The sequence below is a fragment of the Pinus tabuliformis genome, chromosome 7, assembly GCF_031772625.1.
Source record: "Pinus tabuliformis cultivar Carrire ecotype Pingquan chromosome 7, CPIR1, whole genome shotgun sequence".
NCBI classification, from domain to species: domain Eukaryota; kingdom Viridiplantae; phylum Streptophyta; class Pinopsida; order Pinales; family Pinaceae; genus Pinus; species Pinus tabuliformis.
In genome coordinates, this window is record NC_142293.1 from 717,232,994 (window position 1) to 717,258,978 (window position 25,985).

The following is a 25,985-nucleotide window of genomic DNA, read 5'->3' on the forward strand; positions in this document are numbered from 1 at the left end:
AGAGTAGAAGGAGGAGGGTTGATCATGATGAAGAGGATGAAGAAGTGGGTTATAGTGGATTTGATGAAAACCCTGGAGAGGCATACCTTTGTGAGGAGGAAGAGAGTGGAGATGATGAGGCCCCAAAAACTAAACAAGACCAAACCCCAATGTGGAAATATGTTACTAGGCCTGGAGTAGGGAAAGGGGATGGAACCACTAAATTTACGTGCACCCATTGCAACAACATTTACACAGGTTCATACACTGGTGCCAAAGAGCACCTTTGTGGGAAAAGTCCATGGGATGGAGATAAACAAATAGGAATCAAAGCTTGTGTAAGTGTGTCAGCAACACAAAGAGCTAAATACATAATGGAAGAGGAGGAAGCCCAATACAAATCTAAAAAAATCAAAGGTTTACTTTGAACATAGCTCACAATCACATGCACAAAGAACTCCATTAGCATCCTCGAATGGCAGTGGATATGGAGGCACAGGAACAAACATCTCTATAAGGCATAGAACCATATCAAATTTCCTTGACGAAGGGTGTAGGAATGATGTGGATTCAAAATTTATTGGTTTCATTTCAATATGAATATGATGCTTCGTGAAAGTTGAAAGTTGTTTCATTTCATTTCATTTTATAACATTTCATTTCATGTTAGATATTCTTTGTTGTAATGGTTACACTTAGCTTACAAGTGCAACTTTGGTGATCGATGATGATAAATGTTATATATAGAATTTTGAGAGCTTGAAACTTTAAGATTGATGAATCATGAGACTCAATATGTTGTATGTTACAAAATTGTGGATGTGGTTGATGAAGATTATAACTTCTAGATGCTTAATGTTATATGGTTCAATCTATGTTTGTATGTTTTTTATATCTAATGTCTGGCCTAGTGTTAACCAAATATATTAATGAGCCTACCAATTGATGATACATTGTGGGATCAACCAACTCAACCAACTCGGACTCAGAAGCATGAAGCTTCTTCTAGTTGGTAATCATAGGCATGGAAATGGGCTTACAGTCGTCCATATCAAATCTCATCAAAATGTATGTTGCATGCTTCCCCTATACCAGAAAGATATGACCCTCCTCCTACCACACATGTAACCCCAAGAAATAGTGCATTGGTCCAATGTTCATCATCTAAAACAGTGAAGCAAAGTCATACTTGCAGTACTCTACAAGTCTCTCTATACTTATAATACATAAATCATCCACAAACAGTACAAGAATGAGGGATCCTAACCCATCATAATGTAGTAGAGGTTTGGATCCATATCACTCTTGTTGAAATCCATATGTTGTAAGTAAGTGTCTATCCAAGAGTACTAAGCTCTCAGAGTTTGCTTCAAGCCATATAACGCCTTCTTCAACCTGCATACAAGGGCCTCCCTCCCATGCACCTCAAATCCTTATGGATACTCAATGTACACCTCTTCCTGAATAATCCCATTTTGAAATGTGGTCGTCACATCCATCTGCTAGATCTTCCAACCCATCGCTGCTACTCTAGAGACCATTGATCTAATGGAAGTGGGCCGACTTGCAGCAAGAGGAGTTGGAGACGAGACCTAGTGAAGAGCTCCATCAGTGGGAGCAGCAGCAGCAACAGATCGAAGCTGGTGAAGGAGGAGAATGTGGCCCTCTCATCGAAGGGTTCCAGTCAGGGACAGGGGGAGCGACGAAAGAAGAAGAAGGACCTGTCAAAGGTCAAGTGCTTCACATGTGGTGAGCTTGGTCACTACAACACCTAGTGTCCTCTCAGGAAGAAGGACAAAGATGAGAAGCAGGACCTGCAAGCAGTATCAGGAAAGATCTATATGTTGTCCTCCAGGTTGGAGGAAGACTTCGCCATGTTTGCTGACATAACCCTAGGAGTGAAATGGGGTGACCCGGTGTTGTAGCCCCAAAGTGCTACAGATGGGCAAGATTCTTGAGGAGGTCCACCTCTTGAATCAATTCCTTGCTGCAGGGGCCCATAGTATTTTGTAGCATGATGGATAAGTGGCAGTAGATGCAGTTAGATGCCAGAGTGACAGATGCAGACTCTAGTTGCAGTCAGATGCTGAGGAGCACAGTGCAGAGTTGGTAGCAGTGCAGGTGGCATAGTGCAGAGTCAGCAGTGACACAGATACCTCAGTGATAGCGCAGATACTAGTAGTAGTTAGAGACTCAGGAGAAAGATGCATCATACTGATCACAGTTGATTCAATATTTAGGATGCTTTTCAGTTGCAGATGTTGCAGTTGCGAAAGCAATAGATGGAGAGGTAGTTGCAGTGTTGGAAGCAGTTTTGCAGAGTCAGCAACAACACAGATGTTGTATGCATCAGAGTTGCGTAGTGGTTGGTGGGCAGCAACAACTAGACATCAACAACGTAATAAGAGATGATGCAGAGACAAGGTGTTGCTACAAGAAGCGTCAACGTTAAAACACATTCCTCGCTAAGAGGGAGTGTTAGTTTTTGTAGCATCGGATGTGTTCTAGCCTTTGAAATTTTGTGGAGACGCTAGAATGCATGAGATCTCCAAAACCCATAAATTGTTTTTGGAAATTCCGCCTAGAAATGACTTAATTAGATTATTAGTCAGTTTTTTCATATTTCCTAAGTCTAAACTTAGGGAATATGACTAATTAATCAGAATTAATTAAGTTAAGGTGTGAATGTTCTAGAAACTCACAAGAATCGGCTTCAAGTTAATCATAGCCAACAATTAAGATTTAATCTTGGTCATTGGAGTCCCAACAGAGGATTATAACAAGAAGTTGATGGGGCTTGGAGAAATCACTTGTATAATTCGATTTCATGATCATATCGATTTCTTAAGTAGCAGCATTCAATTGCCGGAGAGAGAGCCAGAGAAATCGAAGCAGTGAGAGAGGGACAGGGACTGTGAAGCCGAAGTAAGATTTTCAGTTTTGGTGAGAGCATTTGCAGAGGCAAGTGAGCCACAGTGAGATTGATGTAGAACAAGCTCTAGTGTTTTAAAAATCAGTCGGTTTAAACCAATAACTGGTCAAACTGGCCAGTTCACTAGCTGATCGGGTCAAACCAACAGAAAAACTCGATTGGACCCCTCCCTTCGCCTAGAATTTAGAAAAAATCAGTGCTAACAGGCCAGTTGAGGACGAAATCCTCTGGTTTATGGTCAAATCAGTCAGTTCCGTCCTATACCTGTCGGTTAGCTACCAAGGCCGCAGAGGACCCACACATCGTGGTTTACGTAGGTTTTAGGGTGTTTTGGAGGGAAAATAAGGGTTATTTTCCTCCAAAAACACCCTCTCCAAGCCTTTAAAAGGACCCTCTCCCTCTCATTTGTCTCACAAATCTCATTTGAAGTTTTTGTGAGATTGATTGGGAGCTTGGAGAGTGTTGAGTTTTTGCTGGAGTAGTCAACTTGGAGGATTGAAGTTGGAGTTGGAGCTATTTTCGAGATAGTTTGGAGTTGTCAATGGCATCTTCAAGAGGAGGCTAAGGAAGCTACTTTGCATTTCCAGGTAAGGATTTTCACTTGAAAAATTCCTCATTTGACTACTATCTATGTATTAATTTTTTTATGTATTCTAAAATTCTAACTTCTATCATCGATTGTATCAAATCTCTAGTTCTATGTTATCAAAATTTCTAGGCTACATGTGCATTTCTTTTCCTAAATTTAGCTTTCGTTTTCCATGTTTCTTAGCTGCAATGTTTTTTTAATGGCACATTTCTTTGGAAATTTTAATTATTTCAAGCCAACATGGATCCAAAAGCCAAGGTCAGTGCATGGACTGATTGTGATTTGATTGATGGAAAAATGATATGCAAATTATGCCATAAAACCTATTGGAGGTGGTTGTATTCTCAGATTGAAACAACACTTGGCTGGGATAAGAGGCCAAGTAAATCAATGTGAAGTAGCAAATGAAGTATTAGGTCCTATTAGGGCATAATACCTTTCCAAGTTTGAAAGGTTTCATGAGGATAAGGCTAGGGAGAAGGCCATCCAATATGACATTACAAGGAAGAGGGAATTATTAGAAGCCATGAAAGAGAGTGGGTATGATGATTATGAGATTCAAGACTCCTCTTATATCCATTCCACCAGTGACCCCTTTCACTATGTTCATCCTTCTTTTGGCCAACAATCAAAAGGAACAAAGAGAACAAACATCCAGAGTTATTTTGCATCCTCTGCCAACATTGCCTCTTCTAATCCCACTTCCTCCTAGCCAAGTCATCAACCCACTTTGGATCAACATTGGAAAAAAAATGCGAAGAAACTTCTTATCAATACATTGCTAGATGGTGGTATGATGCAGATATCCCATTTAATGCTACTTGCCCACCTTGTTACCAAGCTATGTGGGACTTTGTTATAGCTGTAGGAAAGGGCTTCAAAGGCCCTAGTATGCATGAATTGAGGGGAGCTCTTTTGCAAAAAGAGATATTTTACATTAATGAGTATTTGGTTGAGTATAAGGATTCATGGCTCAAAACAGGTTGTTCCATCATGTCAGATGGATGGATCGATGGAAAGAACTGTGCTATCATTAATCTCCTTATTTCTTGCCCTCAAGGCACCATGTGTTTTTAGATCAGTTGATGCATCTAATAAGGTGAAGGATGCAACCCTTTTATTTGAGCTTTTGGATGACATTATTTAGGAAGTGGGGGAGTAGAATGTTGTGTAGGTCATCACTGCTAATGCCTCAAACTATGTTCTTCCTAGAAAGATGCTTGATTCAAAATATAGGACCATATTTTGGACTCCGTGTGTTGCACATTGCATAGACCTCATGCTTGAGGACGTAGGCAAAGTGGAGTAGGTAAAAAACATTGTAGAGAATGCCAAGCTCATTACAAAATACATTTACAACTAAGTTGCAGGGAACGCTGGCAGGGGAGGAGTTTCCGCACGGAAACAGAAACGAAACACGGAAACGCGTACGGTAAGACCCAGAAACGCGTTTGTGGCCGTACTGGCACGTTTTTCTAATGCCTTCTAGTTGCTTCTAGATGCTTGTCTAAAGTTATAAAAGTGAACTTTTGCCTAGTGTTGATATGCAGTTCATCACGAAGTTTGAGGCATATGCAGTTCATGGTAATGTTAAATTCTTAAAGTAAAAGGGATATTCTCCTTTATTTTTCATTTTCATCCTTTTACTTAAATTTGTAATATTACCATGAAATGACTCAGGATGTTTGAGAGTGGTTTCGCCCTGATTGGATTTCATATGGAGAAAGTAGAATTTTAGATCTCACTCAAAATCCAACAGACTTATCTGTTTTTCAGGATTTCAAGATTGGGGGGATTGCAATGTTTCCATTGGATTTTATCATGTACTAGGGTATGGAACTTGTATTTAATCAAGAGAACCAAGCCCTCTATGCAGGGAGACTCCCAATAATCAAGAGCATGTAGGGTACTAGGGTATGAAACTTGTATTTAATCAAGAGCACTAAGGTCGTTCGACTATGTAGGTGGAGACTCCCAATCAAGCACGAGACAAGAAATTAGAAATTTCTCGTGGTTGATTTCGGATATTTCTATTTTCATTATGTGATCATTTATGAGTGAATGTGATGTACATTTAATAGTTTATGCATTGGCAATTGACAATTTTATCATAATGTAATAAATTAGAATGTATCATATATGCTTTATGATTACACATATTTCTTAAATGTCCTATATATATATATATATATATTCACGTTTCCCTGTTTCCAAAATTGGGGGGGGGGGTCACGTTTCATACCCGTGCCCGTTTCGGAAACTCGTACCCGTTTCCCCGTTTCGTGCAACCTTGCTCTCAACACTACTTTGCTTCCATTTGAGTCCTGGAACTCCATTTTCATCACCTGGTAGTTCATTGCGAATCTTCCTATTGAATACAACCATTGTACTCCTAACACCACATTGGTATCTGCAAGTTCTATTACATAAAAATCATCAGTGAACGTGTAATTACCCAATGTCACGCTCAAACGTGGAACCACTTGTGTGCATGTCATGTTATACCCATCAACTGCCCTCACTTTGAAGCCATCAAATTCTTTTGTAGGAATGTCATTCCTTACCTCCAAAGCTGCATTGATGAAATTTTATGGAGCTCCACCATCAACCCATGCTATGATTCGTTGCTCCCATATGACAACCTTGATATTGACGGTGTAATATTTAGGAACTCTAGAGAGAGGTGATAGTACGCCCTTCAATTCACGACTTCTCGTCTCCCTTAGCCTCCTCAAGGGACTGTTCTTCTCTGTAACTGATAGGCTCCTTGCTTGGTGCCAATGTTGTATCATCTTAATTGTCACTGTTGGACACCACTTCAATGTAGTGAATCTTCCCCTTTCCCAAACATCTATGACCAGGTTCCCATGGTTCTTTGCAAGTGAAATAGAGTTTCTTCCTCCTCAACTCGTTTCTAGTCTCCTCATCTAGCCTATCCTTCCTTGTCCCATCTCTCTGAAAAGACTTCTTGTCCTTTTCCTTTGGAGGGATTAGTGTTTTGGATGGAAAATTCATTTTTGGAGCTGCATCTTCCATATCTCGTGTCTTGGTGATGGAATCATGCAATGTGGTAGGCTTGAAAGCCTTGACCCACCCATGCAGTGGTTCGCCAAACCCTCTATAAAGAGCATGACCAACCTCTGCTTCGAGATGTTTGGCACCATGGTTGCCAACTATTGGAAATGAGAAATGTAGGATTCCGATGTCTTGGTTGTTGAAATGTGTAACTATGTTCGGTCTTCATAATATCTATTGTATTCATGATTTCATATATTTTATATTAAAGAGAAAATAAATTTATTAGTGTCATTCTTGATGCATGGGTTTCATGCTCAAGATAAATTTATTTATAGGGCAAGCACCCATTGAGTGCTTCTAGGTTTGTCTTAGAGTTATGAAGTCAAAAGAGTCATTGTCATACATGTAAGACCCTTTTGGGCATGTTGTATCTTGTAAAGAAAATTTTTTGTAGAGTTAAAAGTGTCATAAAGACCCTCCAAGACCTTGTCAAATAAGAAACAACAGTCGACCTTCATAAGATGACAAGTCGGCCTCACGTAGGGCTATTTGACCTAGAAGAAAAGCCGATATATAAGAGACATCAACCTCACCTGAAGATCATCTAATCATCACGCAAGAAGTTCGATCAAGGAAGCGAAAGAGACCTAAAAGAGCGAAGAAGAAGAAGACTAGAAGAAGGAAAGGAACAAAATCTTTGAGTATTATTTTTGGGCTATCATCTTTGTTGTTGCTCAGATTGTATAGGCACGATGCAACAATGACTCAGGTCGGGGTTGTCACTTTGATCCCCGACCACTCCATTCTAGCTGTCTCCCAGCAACGGGCTATGGGGGGTAGTCCCCATGGAAAATTGAAATGCAAGACTTATTGGCAACAAACAAGTCGGGGAGACATGATTGAATGGTTTAGCCACTTGGTTGATTATAGCAAGTTAAAGGATTAGATTGAAGTATTTATGAGATTAGTGCCTTGTGGAGTCAACTACTTGCTTTAGATCAATTAAATACCAGGTGACCGGATGAACAATCATTGCTTAGATGCTTTGCTATCCTATATGAAGTGCAAGTCCTACAATCTAGGTGTGATGCAAGAATCTTGATTGATTTTAATTATATGCCTAGCTAAGTATATCCCTTGATCCTTATCTATTTTGAGGCTAGTCTCAAAAGTAAGTGGTAGAGAGAAGTCAAGGCGAAGCAAGCAAAGGCTTGGTTAACGATACCTCCCCTTGAAATCTAACATACCCGGTGCCTCCGGCGCTGCAGAGACTGTGGCTCTGATGACTGCAAGGTCACTGTTTTAACCACTAGAGAGGGTCTAGCGTTTGCAAGTAAGAGATGAAGGGTGTTCCTATCTTTCTATCAACCAAGCTTATGCTTGGAGGTAAGTTTAATTAATGCAGGACTAGGCCTAGGATGCAAATGCAAAATTTGACTTGAGTGTTCTTGAGTTAAGATTGATTATGATCTTAAGTACTTAATTATGATTTAGCTTCAGTTATTACAAAAAGTACTCAATGAATGGGAGACAATCTTATGATTTAACTTCAGTTATTACAAAAAGTACTAAATGAATGGGAGACAATCTTATACACAAGATAAAGCTCAATTTTACTAGTGCCCACAAGATGTATCAAATCTAACCAAGAGATAATTGCTCAAGAAATAAGATAGATGCTCTTAACAACAAATCACCAATATGCCAAGGATAAAATTATCGTCCACAATAGATTTTAACCATGAAACAATAATGACAATGATGGCAAGCAAAAGAGATTAGAGCACTTATCCAAAATGTTACTTAGAACAATTGACCAAGGTTTCCTTCAACACTTATGTGAGGCAATACAAGAATGAAAAGGATATTAATGACAATTGCTCAAGAGATACATAATTAGATGATCAATGTTCTTAAAACCATTAGCAAATTTCCTACTGATTTTGGTCAGCATTGGATGTGCTCTAGCTCCAAAATTTTGTAGAGGGGCTAGAACACATGAGATCTGCAAGACCCAAAAATCATTTGGAGAAATTCCACCCGGATGAGGAGTTATTAAAATAATTAATATTTTTAATGAGTTCCTAATTCTAAACTTAGGAAAATAAAAATATTAATGGGTATTAATAAAGATATGGGTGAGAAGCTTCTAAGAGACGAGGATCAAGTCTGTTTTAATCGTAGCTGTTGATTAGAAACTTAATCTCGGCCATTGATTCATCAACAGGAAAAGTATAAGAGAAGACTTGAGAGTCATTTGGAGATGCACCGAGCAAATAATCAGTAACTCGAGGGAAATCGATTCTCAAGGAGGAGTTCGATTTCAGAGGGAGAGTTGTAGGTTGAAGGAAGAGGAGGGTTTCAGTATCAGTCGGAGATTGAGGAGGCGGTGACGCAGTGCCTTAGAGAGACAGTGTAGAGGGAGAGCTCTGAGATACAACGCAGGTAGGGACGAGATCACACACAATCCTCACGCAGATGACGCAGGGATGACACAATCCTCACGCAGATGATGCAGGGGTGATGCAGTGAAGGATAAAGGGTCTTTGTGGTGTCAGAATTTTTCCTAGCTGAGGAGGAAAATTATCTCAGGTGTTTTCTTAAAGGTTTCTGTATGTACTGCAGAATTATTCCTTGTAAAGATATTGTTGTTGAAGAATAATAAATAAACCCTCATCTGCTGTACTGGTTTTCTCGCATTGGGTTTTTTCGGGGACAATTGTCCAAAAATAACTGTGTTGATGTGATTGATTCCTGTGCTTATATATCACTGTTATTTTTCTCTATTCTATTATGTGATAACTGTAGTAGAATTTATTTTAATGTTTGCTGAAGGGTTTTGTGAACAACTTATTGTGAGAAATAAGTAGGAGAAATAAATCAGTTACTGCAGTAGAATTTCGTGTCAGAAATTTTCACATGGTATCAGAGGAGAGATTAGGCAATAGGAGTAAAGAATCTGCTATGAGTCAGGAGCATGATGTCGGGGCATCAACTCAGAAGGACCCACGCAGATCTCTAGAGGGAGAAGAGAGCACGAGGAACATGGATCATGATTATTCTATGTTAGCTTCCAGATTGGAAGAAGAAGTCGCTTGCTTAGCGAGTTCTGCCTCCTTTGAGGTTTGGTATATAGATAGTGGAGCTTCTTGGCACATGACAGGAATACGAGAATGTTTTTCGAATTATCAGGAAGAAAGGATGAACTTCTAGATCACCATGGGAAATAAGTCAAAATGTACCCCCGTAGGAAGAGGTACCATAGTATTTCAAACAGAAGCAGGGGATCGGCTTCGAGCAACCAATGCGCTGCATGTGCCGGGATTGGGGATGAACTTACTCTCTGTATCTCAGTTTCAAAACAAGGACTATGATGTTTTCTTCATTAAGGAGAAATTATATGTCAAACACCCGAGTTGGAAAAAGAAGGCCCAAATTGGAGCCAAAAGTAACAGGCTGTATAGATTACAGCTAAAGTCTCCAATGGCACTGATAGGCAGCAGTGGGGAAAAGGATTTGAATGAACTATGGCACAGGAGGATGTGACACTTGCACCATGGGGCTCTAAGAATTCTCAAGAGAACAGTATTAGGAGTTCTAGAGTTGAGTAATGAACGAGATGATGTATGCAAAGGATGCGCACTAGGCAAGTACACCAAAGTTGCATTTTCCAGAAGCAACAATAGGGCTAAGAGTGTTCTTCAAATACTTCAACACTTGTTGCCATGTCTTGTTTGTGCTTCCGCACCTTTGCCTTGACTCGCCTCTGCCGTCAAACTGTTGTCTGGTTAATTGGTTTATCTTGCGCCTTAATCCTGTGTGATCACTTGCTTGACTGTTGGATTTTCGACTATTTGTGCCGCTTCCCTTCGCTGCATTTGGGATTGTTCGGTTGGACACTCTTCCTGTATGCTAATTGATCGCCTACTCTTATGGTGGCTGGGTGTGGATGGCTTGTTGACCATTTTAGATGGTGGCCCACTCAATTACCAACCTTTTATTTCTTAATTTCCTTAAAAAAAATGGAATCTGGCCCTGTCCACAACGAATTTTCAGTGTATTGTATGATGTATTTCGACCCTTAATTTTTTTTTGCCCAATACGATGATGCCTGAACCTAGCTCCTTGGGATTGGTTCTCATAGTTTATTTGTCCGATACCATGTTAGCTTTCTTGTGAACCTAGCATTTGACAAATCATTAACCTAGTAGATTACAAATCTACTGAATGTAATACACATCTAGGGTCAGAACATTAATTATTGGAAGCATAACAGAACCAATCTCACAAAATAAATGACACAACAGATTCTTCCCAATCAAATCAGTTCATCATTAAATTGATTCAGAACCTATTTGGGCTCTCGTCTTGGGATAATGCCCCGACTAAGAAAATACAAGTACAACATTGGATCTAATCCAGCTGATCAAGCCCTCCTTGGCTGATTTGGATGTTCTTGCTGCCTCCCTTCCTCGTACCCAACACACTCACAAGTCACTGATAGACCTCTCTCAATCTTGTGTTGCTGTATTGTGTGTCTTCTCCTTCTCCTTAGCCTTGATTTTATATCTCTTCATTGAGCGAAATCCTTAACCCTAATCTCCAAAGTGATTGACGATCGAGATTAAATCTTGCCTCACTTGAGGTCAAGGGCCGAGATTAAAACACAATTACAAAAGTAAATACTTTACTTTTTCTAATGTTTCTTTGGCTCAATAAGCTAGCATAATGATTGTGTTTTTCCGAAGTTGAAACTTAGGCTAAGTTACAAATGCAACTTGCTCACAGTAGAGAAAGTGTCCAAGGAGACTTTGGGCAACTTCTACATGCCTAGACATTTAGACCTATGTAGAAGTACCTGCGTAAGCTAAAAACGTAAACATCCTTAACTTCCTTAGTTGATTTATTTATTTTTATTTTTAGAACAACAATTTGGTGAAATGATCTATTCTTCAAAGGCTTTCTGAATTTAAAATGGCCAACGGCTGACTTATCTAAATTTAGAATGGTCCAATTGCTGAGTTATGGTCAAGGACCAGGATTAGAGAATCTCTGAAAATTTATTGTTCGAAAAGCTAGGATAAGAAACTGAGCCTCTGATACCAAGTGTGAGGACCAATATGGCTTAACAATTAAATATCCAAAATACTTGGAATATAAAGAAATCGAATTAGAATAGAAAAATATTTATTGAAAAAATGTATGTGAAATGATATGATCGGATTACAATGAGGGCCCCATATATGTAACTAAGCGGGAGTGCTCTTTCATTATGACTCATGTCCTTTAGTAGAGACATGTCCTTTTAGGATGTGTCTATATATATATCAAATTTCATGCTCTAGTTTTTGTACACAAATTCCTTTTGTTTTGTACAAAATTGAAATTTTGGCTTCTCTCAGCGTTACATGATGCTTAAATACATGATATTTATGTTATTTCATTTACATTTGCTGAAAGCATCTTGTCTTGACTATGGACTTCAAAGACCACATTCTCCATCAATTAATTCTGCTCTGATACCAATGTCGTTATTTTATTGCATACAATGAAGGAGAGAAAAGAATGAAATGTGCAATAGAAAACTCATATTTTATTATTCTTGTTACACATACAATCAAAGCAAGAATCATGATATGTAAGAGAAATAGTTTTCACCTTTGTAACTATCTAAGTCTGTTGATATACCTAATCCGTTATCAACTAACTAAAGTGCAACTTTACATAATAGAAACTTAGCATTTATTTTTACATTCACTAATTTTAATGTTGTCCTTGCTAGCTCTAACGTTTAGCTTTCAAACCATAAGCAAAAAAATAAATCTTATAATGTCAACTGAATTCTCAAACAAATATAGATGGCATGGCCATTATTAGTATGGGCAATGTCTGATTTTTTTTCCCAAGGAAAAATCATAATTTTCATTCAAAAGTTTGAAAATTACATCTTGCAGATGCACTGGAGTGCATTAAAAAAAGGCTGTTTTTAAGATTACAGCCATCCATCAAAATATAAATACAAAAAACAGGCCTGAGAAGCATTTTTCAGATCAGTATCAGTGTTTTTCAACATAAAAACATATAAACATAACCATAACAGAGCTAGCCTCGTGTCATCTAGGAAAGAAGATCTCATAAATAACATAAAGTGCCATAAAGAGCTGTGAGAAGAGAGATTTGGTCCTCATTCCTGTGCATCTTCCACCTGCAGGCCATCTATAAAAGGCCTGTGGTAGAACTCATAAAATGAATCGCCGACATGTTCTGAGATCTTCCATATGCCCAGTGCTTGCTGCGCGCCTGCTTTGAAATGGTCGTCAGCAATGGAATTCCTCTCCTTGTGAATATGACAACAGGAAATTTGATCAAAACTTTTCAGTTGCAAGACCTCCTCCAGAATGGGAATGAGTGTGTGCATGTGACACCTGGAAACTTCATTAAATCAGTTAATAATTATTAAAGAATCACCAAAGATCTGGAGCTGCCCAAAGAACCTTGAAAAGATGGTTTTCATTTAAGTAAATAATTGCTCCTCCCCCACACTTGTCCCCAGCCTGGGAAGCACCATTGAAATAAGCCCAGGGACGAGACCGATCCACTTCTTCAGTTGAGATGTTCCGAGGCCTGTGGCTAGTGTTTTCATCCGGGATCAAATCATATATGGCCATAGAATGAGCTGCCACTCTTTCATGAGTTGTAACTTTCTTCTGGAAAATAACATTATTCTGAGCTATCCATATCCCCTAACTGATAATGGGTGGGAGATCTCTGAGGTTCTTTGGATATGCACGTTGCCACCAAGAATGCCAGGCTTTGATGCAAGATACAATTTGACATAAAAAATCATCTGACAAAGAAATGCCGACAGTATTCCAAACAGCACTGGCAAAAGGGCATAGCAGAAATAGGTGTTCTACTGTTTCCTCAGGAAAAAATTCACAAGGAAAAAAATAAACATTATAATGTTAACTGAGCTGTCAACCAACTATAGATGGCATGACCATTATTTCTATGGGCAATGTCTGCTTGCTAACAATTGGCTGACATTTAAGTAATTAGTTCTGTCATGCAACCTGGGTCTCTATTAGTTCTGTCATGCAACATCACTATTTTGTACATAAATATTTACAGAAAAAATCCTGTAAGACAAAAATATTTTTTTTTCATTAGGTTAAAAGAGCTTTTTGTTAATCAATGCAAAAACATTTCTATCAGTGTAAGCTGCTTGTGGGTTTGGTCTTATGGATAGGGGAAGGTAAATGCAACCAAAATGCTTGCACATGTCCTTGTGCAAAATATTTGGACTGTTTCTCTGGAAGTATTGTGGTTATTCAGTGTTTTTTTCAGAGTGATATAAAATATATTTCTTAATTTTGACCTCATGAGGTATGCACCTAAAATGGCCATGACTGTGATGAATAATCTCAAATAGAGGTGGTAATCCAAAACTCACTATGAACAGCCATTTTGAAGCTGCTTTTTGAATACTACATAAATTGAGAATTGACCCATAAGGTGAAATTTCTTGAACTTTATACTTATTCCACTTTGTGTCTGATTGCTTTGGTTAGGATGCATTTGCCAAAATTTTTAACTCAAGCTGTTATTCTCATTTTTGTGTGTTCCAAACTGTGACACTTTAGTCTCTGTCAGGGAATGCATTCGATATGGTCATTTACATTTGTCCTCATAATAGTGGACAAGGGATGACAGAGTAGAGTGCCAATATTTATATAGAAGAGGCTAAATACAATAGGTTACCAACAGCTTGGAAATTCTGGAATTGAATTAGCTTGGAAACAGTTACTGGATCATATTAGAACTGATGAACTTTAGATTAATGTGTTTCATTACATTTCAACATTTATTAAAACAAAATAATGTGACTCTCAATTCCTCTTGGCAGGTTTGTGTTGTCTCTAGCTGGTATAGATCCTGAACTATTGATGGAAGGTGAAAGTCAAGTATGGACCAGCAATGATGTTATAATTGTTCTTCAACATGAGAATAATCAAATACCCCTCAGGTGGGTCTTCAATCGAAGTTATTTGTTTATGCCTTGTAAACTGATTAGGTTGTTTGACCTTTTTTCATTGCACTACGTATTTGTTATCCACACTATCAGAATAACACACACACAACATTGCAGATACACAATGTCAAGACTCAATACCACAGATATGAGAGAAATATTCAATATTGTTCATTATCCACTAGGTATGAGAAAACGTTGCTAGTATTGGCTCAAATTTCAATGTTGGATCACTTAACCTCTCCAAGGCCCAAGTCCTGACTACTAGCACATCACTTAAATAATGTTAAGTCATTATAATTTATAACATAATTTTATAACATCATTACATCATACAATAATTTAACATTATCAATTAATCGTTTCTTAAGTTTCCTAAGTTGAGGTATAGCACAGAGTTATGAGCCATGGCTGTTATAAAGTATCTACTCCAAGGTTGTGGGGAGCGACCACCCTCCGCCCTCGAATCTGCTCCCGAAGGGCACACTTGCTTGGAAGAGCTAGGGGAACGACCCCGAGAGCGTGCTTCTGATTTGCTCCTGTTTGGGAGTGAATTTCAAGTGCATGCTCATAGGAAAAAAAATTCGCTCCCTGGTTTCCGTGGAGCGATTGCTCCCGTATCGCTCCTCATCTCTTTGGGGGCGAATTGTAACCGCAGGGAGTGATACAGGAGTGATCACTCCCTTGAGAAAAAATCGCTCCCACCCTAAATTTCTGCGCGCGGCCAAAGCAAAGGAGGGTGCTTTTTGGAGGGAAAAGGGAGGGGCAAAACAATAAAAAGCCTCCTCCCCTCCCTCATTATCACCATTTCATTTGTGAGAAAGAGAGATTGAGAGCATTTGAGAGGGTTTGAGCTTGAGGAGGTTGTGGGAGATTGTTGGAGCTTGCAAGCTTGGGAGATTGAAGGGAGATTGTTGGAGAGCCAAAAAGGTAGGGTCTAATCCCATTCTTTTTTTTTCTATGTAACATTTGTGTAAAAATATGTTGAATGTTCAATGAATCTAGAATCTAGATGTTCTTCTTCTCTTCTCCTACTCTTTCCCACTCCTCCCTCATTTTATTGCAGGTAATAATCTCAACCTTCAACAAACATGATGGGTATATGGCTTAGTCTTATCTTGTTGGTTCCTTTTTTTGCTATGATGATGGTGTTGGGAAGTAGAAGAAGAAGAAATGATGAAGATGATGAAGAAGTGGGTAGTGGTGGAGGATACCTTGGAGAAGAGGAGGAGGAGTACCAAGAGGAAGAGGAGGGTAACGTCAGTGAAGATGATGGGAAGAAAAGGGTAGACTAAACACCCTTGTGGAAATATGTGTTGGAATTTCTAAGTCTAACACGTTAGAAACCCTTCATGTACTTTACTGATTTATTCCTACCTACTTGTTCTGTTAATTAACAAGTTATTTACCATGTAAATACTGGAAATAAATACAAGTACATGCTCAACACATTACAGAGCATCAACTGAAGGAAATAGAAACAAGCTCACAAGTGACATCGTTGTTTTTGGACTAATGTCCCTCTGAAAAAATCCAGTGCGGGAAAATCGGTGCAGTTATCTGAGGGTTTGATTTATTAAGCAGTTTCAGAATACAATCTGGGTGCCAAATCCGGCTCACCCAACAAAGAAAATTCTCGGCAGTAGCACCTCTCTACTCGGAAGCAGATATTTCGGCTGAAATCCCGAATAAACACTCCGGCAGCTCCACAACGCCAATCTGCCCCACGAAACCCCAACGTCAGCCTCTAGGGACTGCGTCAGCCTTTCTCTGGCCCAACATTAGCTCAACATCACTCTAGCTTGGCCTGCGTCAGCATCTGGAGGCACTACATCAATCCTTTGGCCCTCTGCGTCACCCATGCCGGCTCTTTGAGGCACTGCACAACTCTTGGCTGCCTCTGCGTGAGCCCTGGTTGGCTCTGCGTCCCTCTCTCTGGCTACTGCTCTGATCCTCCCGATGCTATCTCTGCCTCTCTGCTAACTCTGATCACTCTCTCAACTTGCTCAACAAACCCAGCCCCAGAAAGTTGAAATTTTGATCTCTTGGTGTGTTCTCCAAGTGACCCTCAAGCGTCCTCTTACACTTTTCTCGTTGACAAATCAATGGTCGAGATTAAGTCTCTAATCAATGCTAAGATTAGATCTGGCTTGATCCATGCCTTTTGGACCATTCTAACACAGTTTTATATTAACTCACATTAATATTTTATTTTCCCTAGGTTTAGACTTAGGGACTCCATTAAAAACATTAATTATTTTAATATCTCCCAAACTATTTAGAATCTGCTCAAACCCTTTCTGGGTATTGGAGATCTCATGTGCCTTAGCCTCTCCACCAATTTTCGTGGCTAGAGCACATCCGATGCTACCCCAAATCAACACTCCCTCTTAGCGAGGACTGTGCTCTAATAATACTCCTCACCTAGCATCGCTCTGATCATCCCTGATCGGTCCCTGTGGTGATGCTAGGCCTGCTGGCCGACATCCTCTCCATTATTGCATCCTGTACTGCTACCCATGGCCCTGTCACTGCCACTGTTGCATCCGTACTGCAACTCCCTCTGCATCCGTCCTGTTGCCCATGGCCCTGCCACTGCCACTGCTGCATCTGCACTGCAACCCTTCACATCATGCTGCCCATAGCACTACCACTGCTGCATCTGCACTGCAACCCTTCACATCATGCTGCCCATAGCACTACCACTGCTAATTGCTGCACTGCAACTCAGTTATTGAGAAGTAAGTAACCGATCTCCCAACTCTGACATCTTCGTCAAGCTAGAAACACTCCTGATGCTGAAGCTTCCTCTGTTACTGACAAGTGCTCCCTCTCTGACCTCTGCGTTGTTGCAACAACTCTGTGCATCTCGCATCGTTGCACACTTCTCTATGCCATCTTGCACTGGTGCAACACTCCCGTGCCTCTCGCATTGTTGTAGCCTGCTACTCCTCTTCGGGGCTCCCGTAGCAAGGTCTAATCCAAGAGGCTGTGTACCTCAAGGATCCTACCCCTCATCGCCTGTAGTCCCCCTGACTACAGCTCGATGTCTCCCCACTTCTTCTGAAGTGGCACATGAGCACTCATGGCACAATCATCATCTGTCTCCACTTCCTTCTCCGCCCTTGCTGGCGCCGCCTTGGTCTCGGAGGCCTCTCCCTTACTCTTCTTCCTTGGACACTGGGTCGCATAGTGACCCAACTCCCCACAGTGGAAGCATTTGACCTTGGAGAGGTCCTTCTTCTTCTGTTTCTCCTGCTTTCCCTTAGATGCTAGGGAACCATCTTCCTCCACCTCCTCCTTGATTTTGATCCCCTTGCCGCTGCTTCCCGCCTTGCTCAGCCTTCTGATCTCTTCTTGGCGAAGAGCAACCCACATTTCCTCCCAATCTAGAAGGGTCGCCCTGCCCAGTATGCTCTGGACAAACACCTCCTAGTCTTTTGAGACTGTGTTCAGGGCTGTTCTCATCATCAATTCTGGATCCAACATTGCCCCTATAGAAGTCAGTTGATCCCGGATCTCCTTCAATCGACCGAGGAATGGGTCGATCTATTCTCCCTTCTTCATTTGGTATGATCACAACTGATTTTCTAGTAGCATCTTCCTCTGCACGGAAGTATGCTTATACAACTTGGTCAGGGCCTCCCACATCTCTTGTGCCATATTCTTCTCGGCAATATGTCGTACTATATGATCCTTGACCCCATCAAGGATGATACTCTTAGCCCTCGCCATTACATCCTCGTACCTGTCGTTATAAGCCGGGTCAACTGGGATAGCTATTGTCCTCAAGGTGAAGTGCTTGACACGATTCCTGTCTAGTATGGATAATATTCTGGCCTTCCAGACTACGAAGTTTGAGGCTTTCTCCAGTCTGTCTTGGACTCTTACTCTGTGCAGTGCCATTTCGCTGCTCCTTTATTTACCTCCTAGAAGTTCTTGGTATGACTCCTTTGAGCCTCAATTTCCCTCCTAGAAACCCTTTTGCCAATGTCGAGATGCCTCTCTCCAATTGTCTGTGCAACTGCAACACTGATCTAGATTCCTTAGCTAGAAATCCACCTCGGCAACAACTCCATCTACCTTGGTCTTGCCCTGTTAGGTACTGTTCTGACTACAGTACACCACCAGCTCCACTTTGCAACTTATCCACAGCCTCCTAAACCTCAGCAAACTAAAGGTTAGAGCTCCTAGGCTCTGCGCAATCGCGGCACCAACGAATCAGCTTCCTCAGCCAACTGTGTCAGCCCTCCTGGCCTCTGCGTGAGCCTGTCTTTGCCTCCCTTAGCCTCTGCGCAGCCTCTTCTTGGCTCAAACTTGATGACGTAGGCACTGTGTCATCCGTTCCTTCCTGCTACTTTGCTAGGAACAACTTCTGTCACTCGGGACAACTGTTTTCTGCTGTTGCTGCTCTACTCGGCTAATATCTTTAGTTTTCCTGTGATCTGCAACCACCTTCTGATACCATGCTGGAATTTCTAAGTCTGACACGTTAGAAACCCTTCATGTACTTTACTAATTTATTCCTACCTACTTGTTCTGTTAATTAACAAGTTATTTACCATGTAAATACTGGAAATAAATACAAGTACATGCTCAACACATTACATATCATCAACTAAAGGAAATAGAAACAAGCACACAAGTGACACCATTGTTTCTGGACTAATGTCCCTCTAAAAAAACCCAATGTGGGAAAACCAGTGCTACTATTTGAGGGTTTGATTTATTAAGTAGTTTCAGAATACAATCTGGGTGCCAAATCCGGCTCACCCAATATAGAAAAATATCGGTAGTAGCACCTCTCTACTTGGAAGCAGATATTCCGGATGAAAGCCCAGATAAACACTCCGACAGCTCCACAACTCCAATCTGCCCCACGAAACCCCAACGTCAGCCTCTAGGTACTGCATCAGCCTCTCTCTGGTGCAGTGTTAGCTCAACGTCACTTTGGCTTGGCTTGCGTCAGCCTCTGGAGGCACTGCGTTAGTCCTCTAGCCCTTTGCGTCACCTACGCTGGCCCTATGAGGCACTGCGCAGCTCTTGGCTGCCTCTGCGTGAGCCCTGGCTGGCTCTGTGTCCCTCTCTCCGGCTATTGCGCTGATCCTTCCGGTGCTATCTCTGCCTCTCTGCTTTTGTATTTACTGCCCCTCAGCTGCAACTCTGATCACTCTCAACTTCCTCAGCAAACCCAACCCCAAAAAGTTGAAATCTTGATCTCTTGGTGTGTTCTTCGAGATTAAGTCCCTAATCAACGACTAAGATTAGATCTGGCTTGATCCATGCCTTTTGGACCATTCTAACACAATTTTATATTAATTCTCATTAATATTTTATTTCCCTAAGTTTAGACTTAGGGACTCCATTAAAAATATTAATTATTTTAATATCTCCCAAACTGTTTAGAATCTGCCCAAACCCTTTCTGGGTATTGGAGATCTCATGTGCCTTAGCGTCTCCACCAATTTTCATTGCTAGAGCACATATGCTGCTACCCCAAATCAACAATATGTCACAAGGCTTGGAGGAAGGAAAGGGGGTGGGACCACTAAATTTGTATGCCCCCATTGCAATGCCACTTACACGGGTTCATATACTCGTGCCAGAAAACATCTATGTGGGGAAATGCCATGCGATGGGAATAAACATATAGGAATCAAAACCTGTGGAGATGTATTCACACAACAAAGAACCAAATATATAATGGAAGAGGAGGAAGCACAATACCAAACAAAAAGATTAAAGGGTGGACATGACGCCACTAGCACACATAGAGCAACTGTAAGAACTCCATCAATATCCACTCATGCTAGCGGATTGGGAGCCACAGGCACAAACATCCCTTTAAGGCATAAAACAAAATGAAAACTCCTTGACCATGGTTGTAAAGATGACGTGGATGCAAAAATTTTCTGGTTTCTGTATGCATGTGGCATACCATTCAATGTTCTCTGCTCACCTTATTGGAATGAAATGGTTACCACCATCAATGATGCCCCTAAAGGATACAAGAGCCTTGGGTATGACAAAGATGGAACTGTGGTACTTGACTCGGAAATAGCTGAAATAAAAAATGCTATGTTGCACGGGTTCTCGAACTCGGGGGTGGGGTTCTCGAACCCGTCCCTAAGTACCGGATTCGGGTACGGGTTCTTCTCAGAAGAACCGGGTTCTCCAAAAAAAAGATTGGGTTCGTTTCCTTTAACGGGTTCTTTGGGTTCTTAGGTTCTTCGGTTTGGGTTCTTTGGGTTCTTCTGAAAAAAAATTATATTAAAAATTTAATTTTCAGGTAATTTTTTCATTGAAATTTAGAAAATAAAATTTAAAAATTAATAATAGCATATTTATTATGAACAAATGTCAAAAACATAAAAGTTAAAACCTAAACTTTTAACCAACCCACAGCGATCGAATTTCATTTTTGTTTTTGGTTGAGTTATTACGATTTACCCATTTCACGTGGCCGAGGTGTCTTTGGTTCACATGCATCTTTGGCTGATAGACGCAAGAAGAAGGATCCAATTGATTGGTGGTGGCTTGATGGTGTTGGTGCTCCTGAGTTGCAGCAATTTGCCATACAGTTACTTGGACAAGTAGCTAGTTTGGAGTTCCTCATCTTATTCAAAATTTGGAAAAATCTCAATTAAATATAGAAAATTAATTTTAGTTTTTAAATTTTAAATTTTCATTTTAGTTTTTGTTTTTATTTTTAAATTTTGAATTAATTTAATGGGCTTCCCTAATATTTCAGGTAGCTAGTTCTTCATCTTGTGAGAGAAATTGGAGTACTTATGCCTTTATTCATTCAGTAAAGAGAAATAGGTTGGGCTTAAAGAAGGCAGAGAACTTAGTGTACATTCATAGCACACTTTGTCTCATATCTCGAAAAGACCCTGGGTACAAGGAGGGTCCTTTTAAGAGATGGGACCAACACACAGATGATGTTATGTGTGTGGAAGATGAGATACAACCAGATGACCTTATTGAGCTACCTCCAATTGCTATGGATGAGCAAAAACCTCAAGGTGAGAGTGATTCCTACCTAGAGAGCATGCTAGCTGAAGATCTAAGTGATGTTGGTGACATGGATGTTGATGACATGGCTTGAGGAAGCCATTGTTCATTAGGATTTAGCTATTTTTATTTTAGTATTTTAAAATTTCCTAGTTCATGTTTGGAGATGCCTCAAGGCAAATTTTGAATGTAGTATGACAATGGACATATATCATGATTCATGATTCTTATTAATATGTAAACACTGAACAATTTTTTGGTGATAAATTTTGAAATTTCAATGTGAATGTTGAATGTTCAATGATGTGCATGTTTAAATGATTAAAGTTTTCTTGTTTAAAGTAGAAAAATATGCAAATTCAAATTTCGTAGATATTATTAATTATAATTTATAAATTTATTATAAAATATAATTATTAAAATTTAATATTATTGTATTACCCGACGAACCCACGCACCTTGTTTCAAAAAATGTCATCCCCGTCCCCGTCCCCGAACCCGAACCCGAAATTTCTCGCATGTGTTGCCGAAGCACAGGCAACACAAGAAGTTTCGGCCCGAAACGCAGACAACGAATAATTAAAGTTTTGTTTATGACAAAAATGGAGTTTTGGATATGTAAACTAACAACTTAATGGTTTAATAGGGTAACTTTCTTCTTACTATATGTTTGCTGGTTCTAATTCTAGTTGCATATTGGCGGTCTCTAAGGTTCGGAGTGTTTGAACTTGCTCTGATACCAAATGTGAGGCCTGGTTGATTTCATCTATATCAATTAAACATTAATCATAAGTTTCATCTATATCAATTAAATGTTAATCATAAGTTTCATCTACATCAATCATATGTAAACCATAAAAAGTTCATTACTACATGTATAAAATTAAACAACTTCACATACCTTGTTAAAATTAAATAACTTCACATACCTAGTTTCTCTTGGTTGACGAAGTTGATTCAGGGTTGAATCTTGAATCCAGTCTTGAGCTTCTGCTTCCAAACCGACTAATTCCTCCCAGTCAATCTGGGACAAACCTCTTCGGAAGTTCATTACTACATGTATAACATTAAACAACTCCACATACCTTGTTAAAATTAAATAACTTCACATACCTAGTTTCTCTTGGTTGACGAAGTTGATCCAGGGTTGAATCTTGAATCTAGTCTTGAACTTCCGCTTCCAAACCGACTAATTCCTCCCAGCCAATCTGGGACAAACCTCTCCGGCTCCCAGACCCAGAAGACTTCAAGAATGAAGTCTTCTAGCCCTCGTGCCCAAAACCCCAAGAACAGGACCTAAATCGCATAGGTATATAGTTAAATCATGTAGATATATAACTAAAATCTGAGTCCAAGACTCATTCCCAATCCTTTCTTCCAGAGTCTCCATTTCTTCCATATATTCCCCATTTTTCCCAGAAGAACCCTCTCTTACTTCTCCTTTAGATTTTTATATAGGGAAGGTTTCTTCCCTCCGAAGAAACCCCACCTTCCTTTCCTCCAATCAATCTTAAGATTTAACCTTATCTATTAAGATATTATTACTTGAGTTGGTCATTATACATTAAATGAGATTTTTAACTTTATCCTCTCAACCGACTTCGAGAAGAGGATTTTCTTTTAAATACCTTACCATGACTTGCCCAAAGATTATGAAGTAAAATAAATCTTGTCCATTGTAATAATAATTATTTATTATTTAATTAAAATTTTATTAATGAAATTAAATTAATATATTTTATTGTACTACTTAACAAATAAGGTATTAATTAATACTTTTAAAAACTAATCCATTTTCTTACATAGACATTTATATAATTAAATTAGTATGTATACTAGTGCAATGCCTGCGCTGTATGTGTATGTAGCTATCATACACACGTCTCGTAAGCATGTTAATAATCAATAACTTAAGATGGGTCACTACATACACCCCTCCTTCAAAAAAACTTCGTCCCGAAGTTGAGTTTATATAGTATATTAGTAATTATTTTAACGATTAATATAATTTGTGGAAGGATTATGTCCCGTGATTAAATTTTTGTTTAATGTGAGGGCACTATATTTTTTTTTTTGTTATTGTTATTGTTTTTTTTGAACATTTATAAGTTTACAACTTTAATAGTCATATCTTGTCCCAACTAGGTTCCCAAGCTATTCTAAAATCATCCTATCCTCCCTAATCTCTTCCGCTCCCATCCTATCCGTCCTCTACTGGAATATGTCATGGCATCAATTATACTGATCCAACCATTCATAAACCCCAAGGGTGACAGCGTCAACTATATCGACCTGATTTCCCAGTAGGCATCTGACAGTCATCATCACACGTCTAGGGGAGCATGACTCGCACAGTCCTCCCATGACTCCAGGTTTTTGAGAATAAACAGTGGGAAACACCTCCAACATCAGGGTCAACACCCTATCATGGACTCTCATTGAGACTCAACTGTTCTTGGGATTTTGTCATCACGTAGTCGGTTTGGATAACGATAGCACCTGCACATAAATACTTGTCCACACATCATAACATATGTATCGATATATATTTGTAACCAAACTATATCCAAATAATAGTTTTCCCAACATTCAAATTTTGTTGACATCTATAATATTGATCTTTAAGTTTATATAACATAACTTGGCTACATCTAACCAATATACCTACAATTAATTTTCACATTAAATAGTTAAGTGTGATTACTATAATTATATCCATTTCATCGATAATAAGAAATCTATGGTCTTTTAACATTATCACATATGCTCATAAATAAAACATAATACGTAGAAATCTCATTCATAACATTATTCAGGGAGGTTTCCATGTACCAACAATATGTGCATATTTAATTAATCATACATGACAAAACATAAGCATTTGAAATAACAGTCTTATGCGTAACTCTTCATAGCTATAAATAATTTCAGAATGATAGCCCATGAAAACAAGTTGGGATAATTCCGATGCATGGTCTCTATGTCTCGCTAGGCAGGAAATCTAGGACTATACTTGTCCCATCGGACCTTAACCTAGTGCATCAGGTGGCACTTGAGTTAAACCCTACGATCCAATATATGTAATGGTTCGACCATAAATGTTCTTTCGTCGAATGCTGGTAGTTCCTTCAATTGAAGTTTATAAGATGTGTGAGCTATGTGATAGGTTTAATTCTTTAAAAAAATAAATTTAAATGGTCTAATAAACCAGGGTGACAAGTTTGTCCCCTTTCGAACTTTGATGTTTTTTTTTATAAATTTTTTGCTAAAATTTAGTTGGGTTCCTAAAGCTGATTGTATACAAGTCCAAAACCTTGAAGTGAGTCGTGAATCCTTAGCCAATATGATATTCTTAGGTACTCTATGGAATCTAACATTTTTGTTTATAAATGCTCGAGCTATGGCAATAACTTCTCAAGTAACTTTTACAGGGATAAAGTGGGCACTTTTAGTTAGTTTATCCACGACAACCAAAATGGTATTGTGTCTTTGTGGGTTAAGAGTTATTCCTATGACAAAATGCAGAGAAATCACCTCCCACTTGGTCATAGGAACGTCATGAGGTTTTAGTAGATCGGTTGGGTGATGATGGCCAACCTTTTAATTGTTGGCATTCAAGGCATTTTGCAACGAACTAGACACTATTGCGCTTTATGCCCACCCAAAAGAAGAGTTTCCTTTTGTCGGCATACTTTTTTTTTTGTATGCCTGGATGTGCACAATAAAGTGCTCTATGGGGTTCTTTAAGGATGATGTTACGAATATCCCCATCATAAGGGATATAAATCCTTCCTTTGAATCATATATTCCATCATTTTATGGTTCATACCTCTCAAACTTGGTTCCTCTCGAGCCTTTACTTTGAAGTTTGGATCTTACCTTTAAATACCATCTATATCTCAAGAAATGTCGTAGCACACGTTCCTTCATATATACCTTAACGGGTGAACGTATGTTACACATATCTCAACCAGATATATACATATATGTTACCTATCCCATTATATTTGTTATGAGGTTTTAGTAGATCAGTTGGGTGACGATGGCCAACCTTTTACTTGTTGGCATTCAAGGCATTTTGCAACGAACTAGACACTATTGCGCTTTATGCCCAACTAAAAGAAGAGTTTCCTTTTGTTGGCATGCTTTTTTTTTTGTATGCCTGGATGTGCACAATAAAGTGCTCTATGGGGTTCTTTAAGGATGATGTTACGAATATCCCCATCATAAGGGATATAAATCCTTCCTTTGAATCATATAGTCCATCATTTTATGGTTCATACCTCTCAAACTTGGTTCCTCTCGAGCCTGTACTTTGAAGTTTGGATCTTACCTTTAAATACCATCTATATCTCAAGAGATGTTCTAGCACACGTTCCTTCATATATACCTTAACGGGTGAACATATGTTACACATATCT

General features: G+C 39.4%; 1 protein-coding gene across 1 annotated transcript in view; it reads left to right on the plus strand.

The window, feature by feature from the left end:
- The window catches only part of LOC149249539 (uncharacterized), a 339,013-nt gene that overhangs the window by 177,062 nt on the left and 135,966 nt on the right, over positions 1–25,985 (plus strand). The window contains exon 11 of the mRNA XM_089458737.1: positions 14,425–14,544. Within this exon, the coding sequence (XP_089314863.1) occupies positions 14,425–14,544 (120 nt within the window). The remainder of the gene's footprint in view (positions 1–14,424; positions 14,545–25,985) is intronic.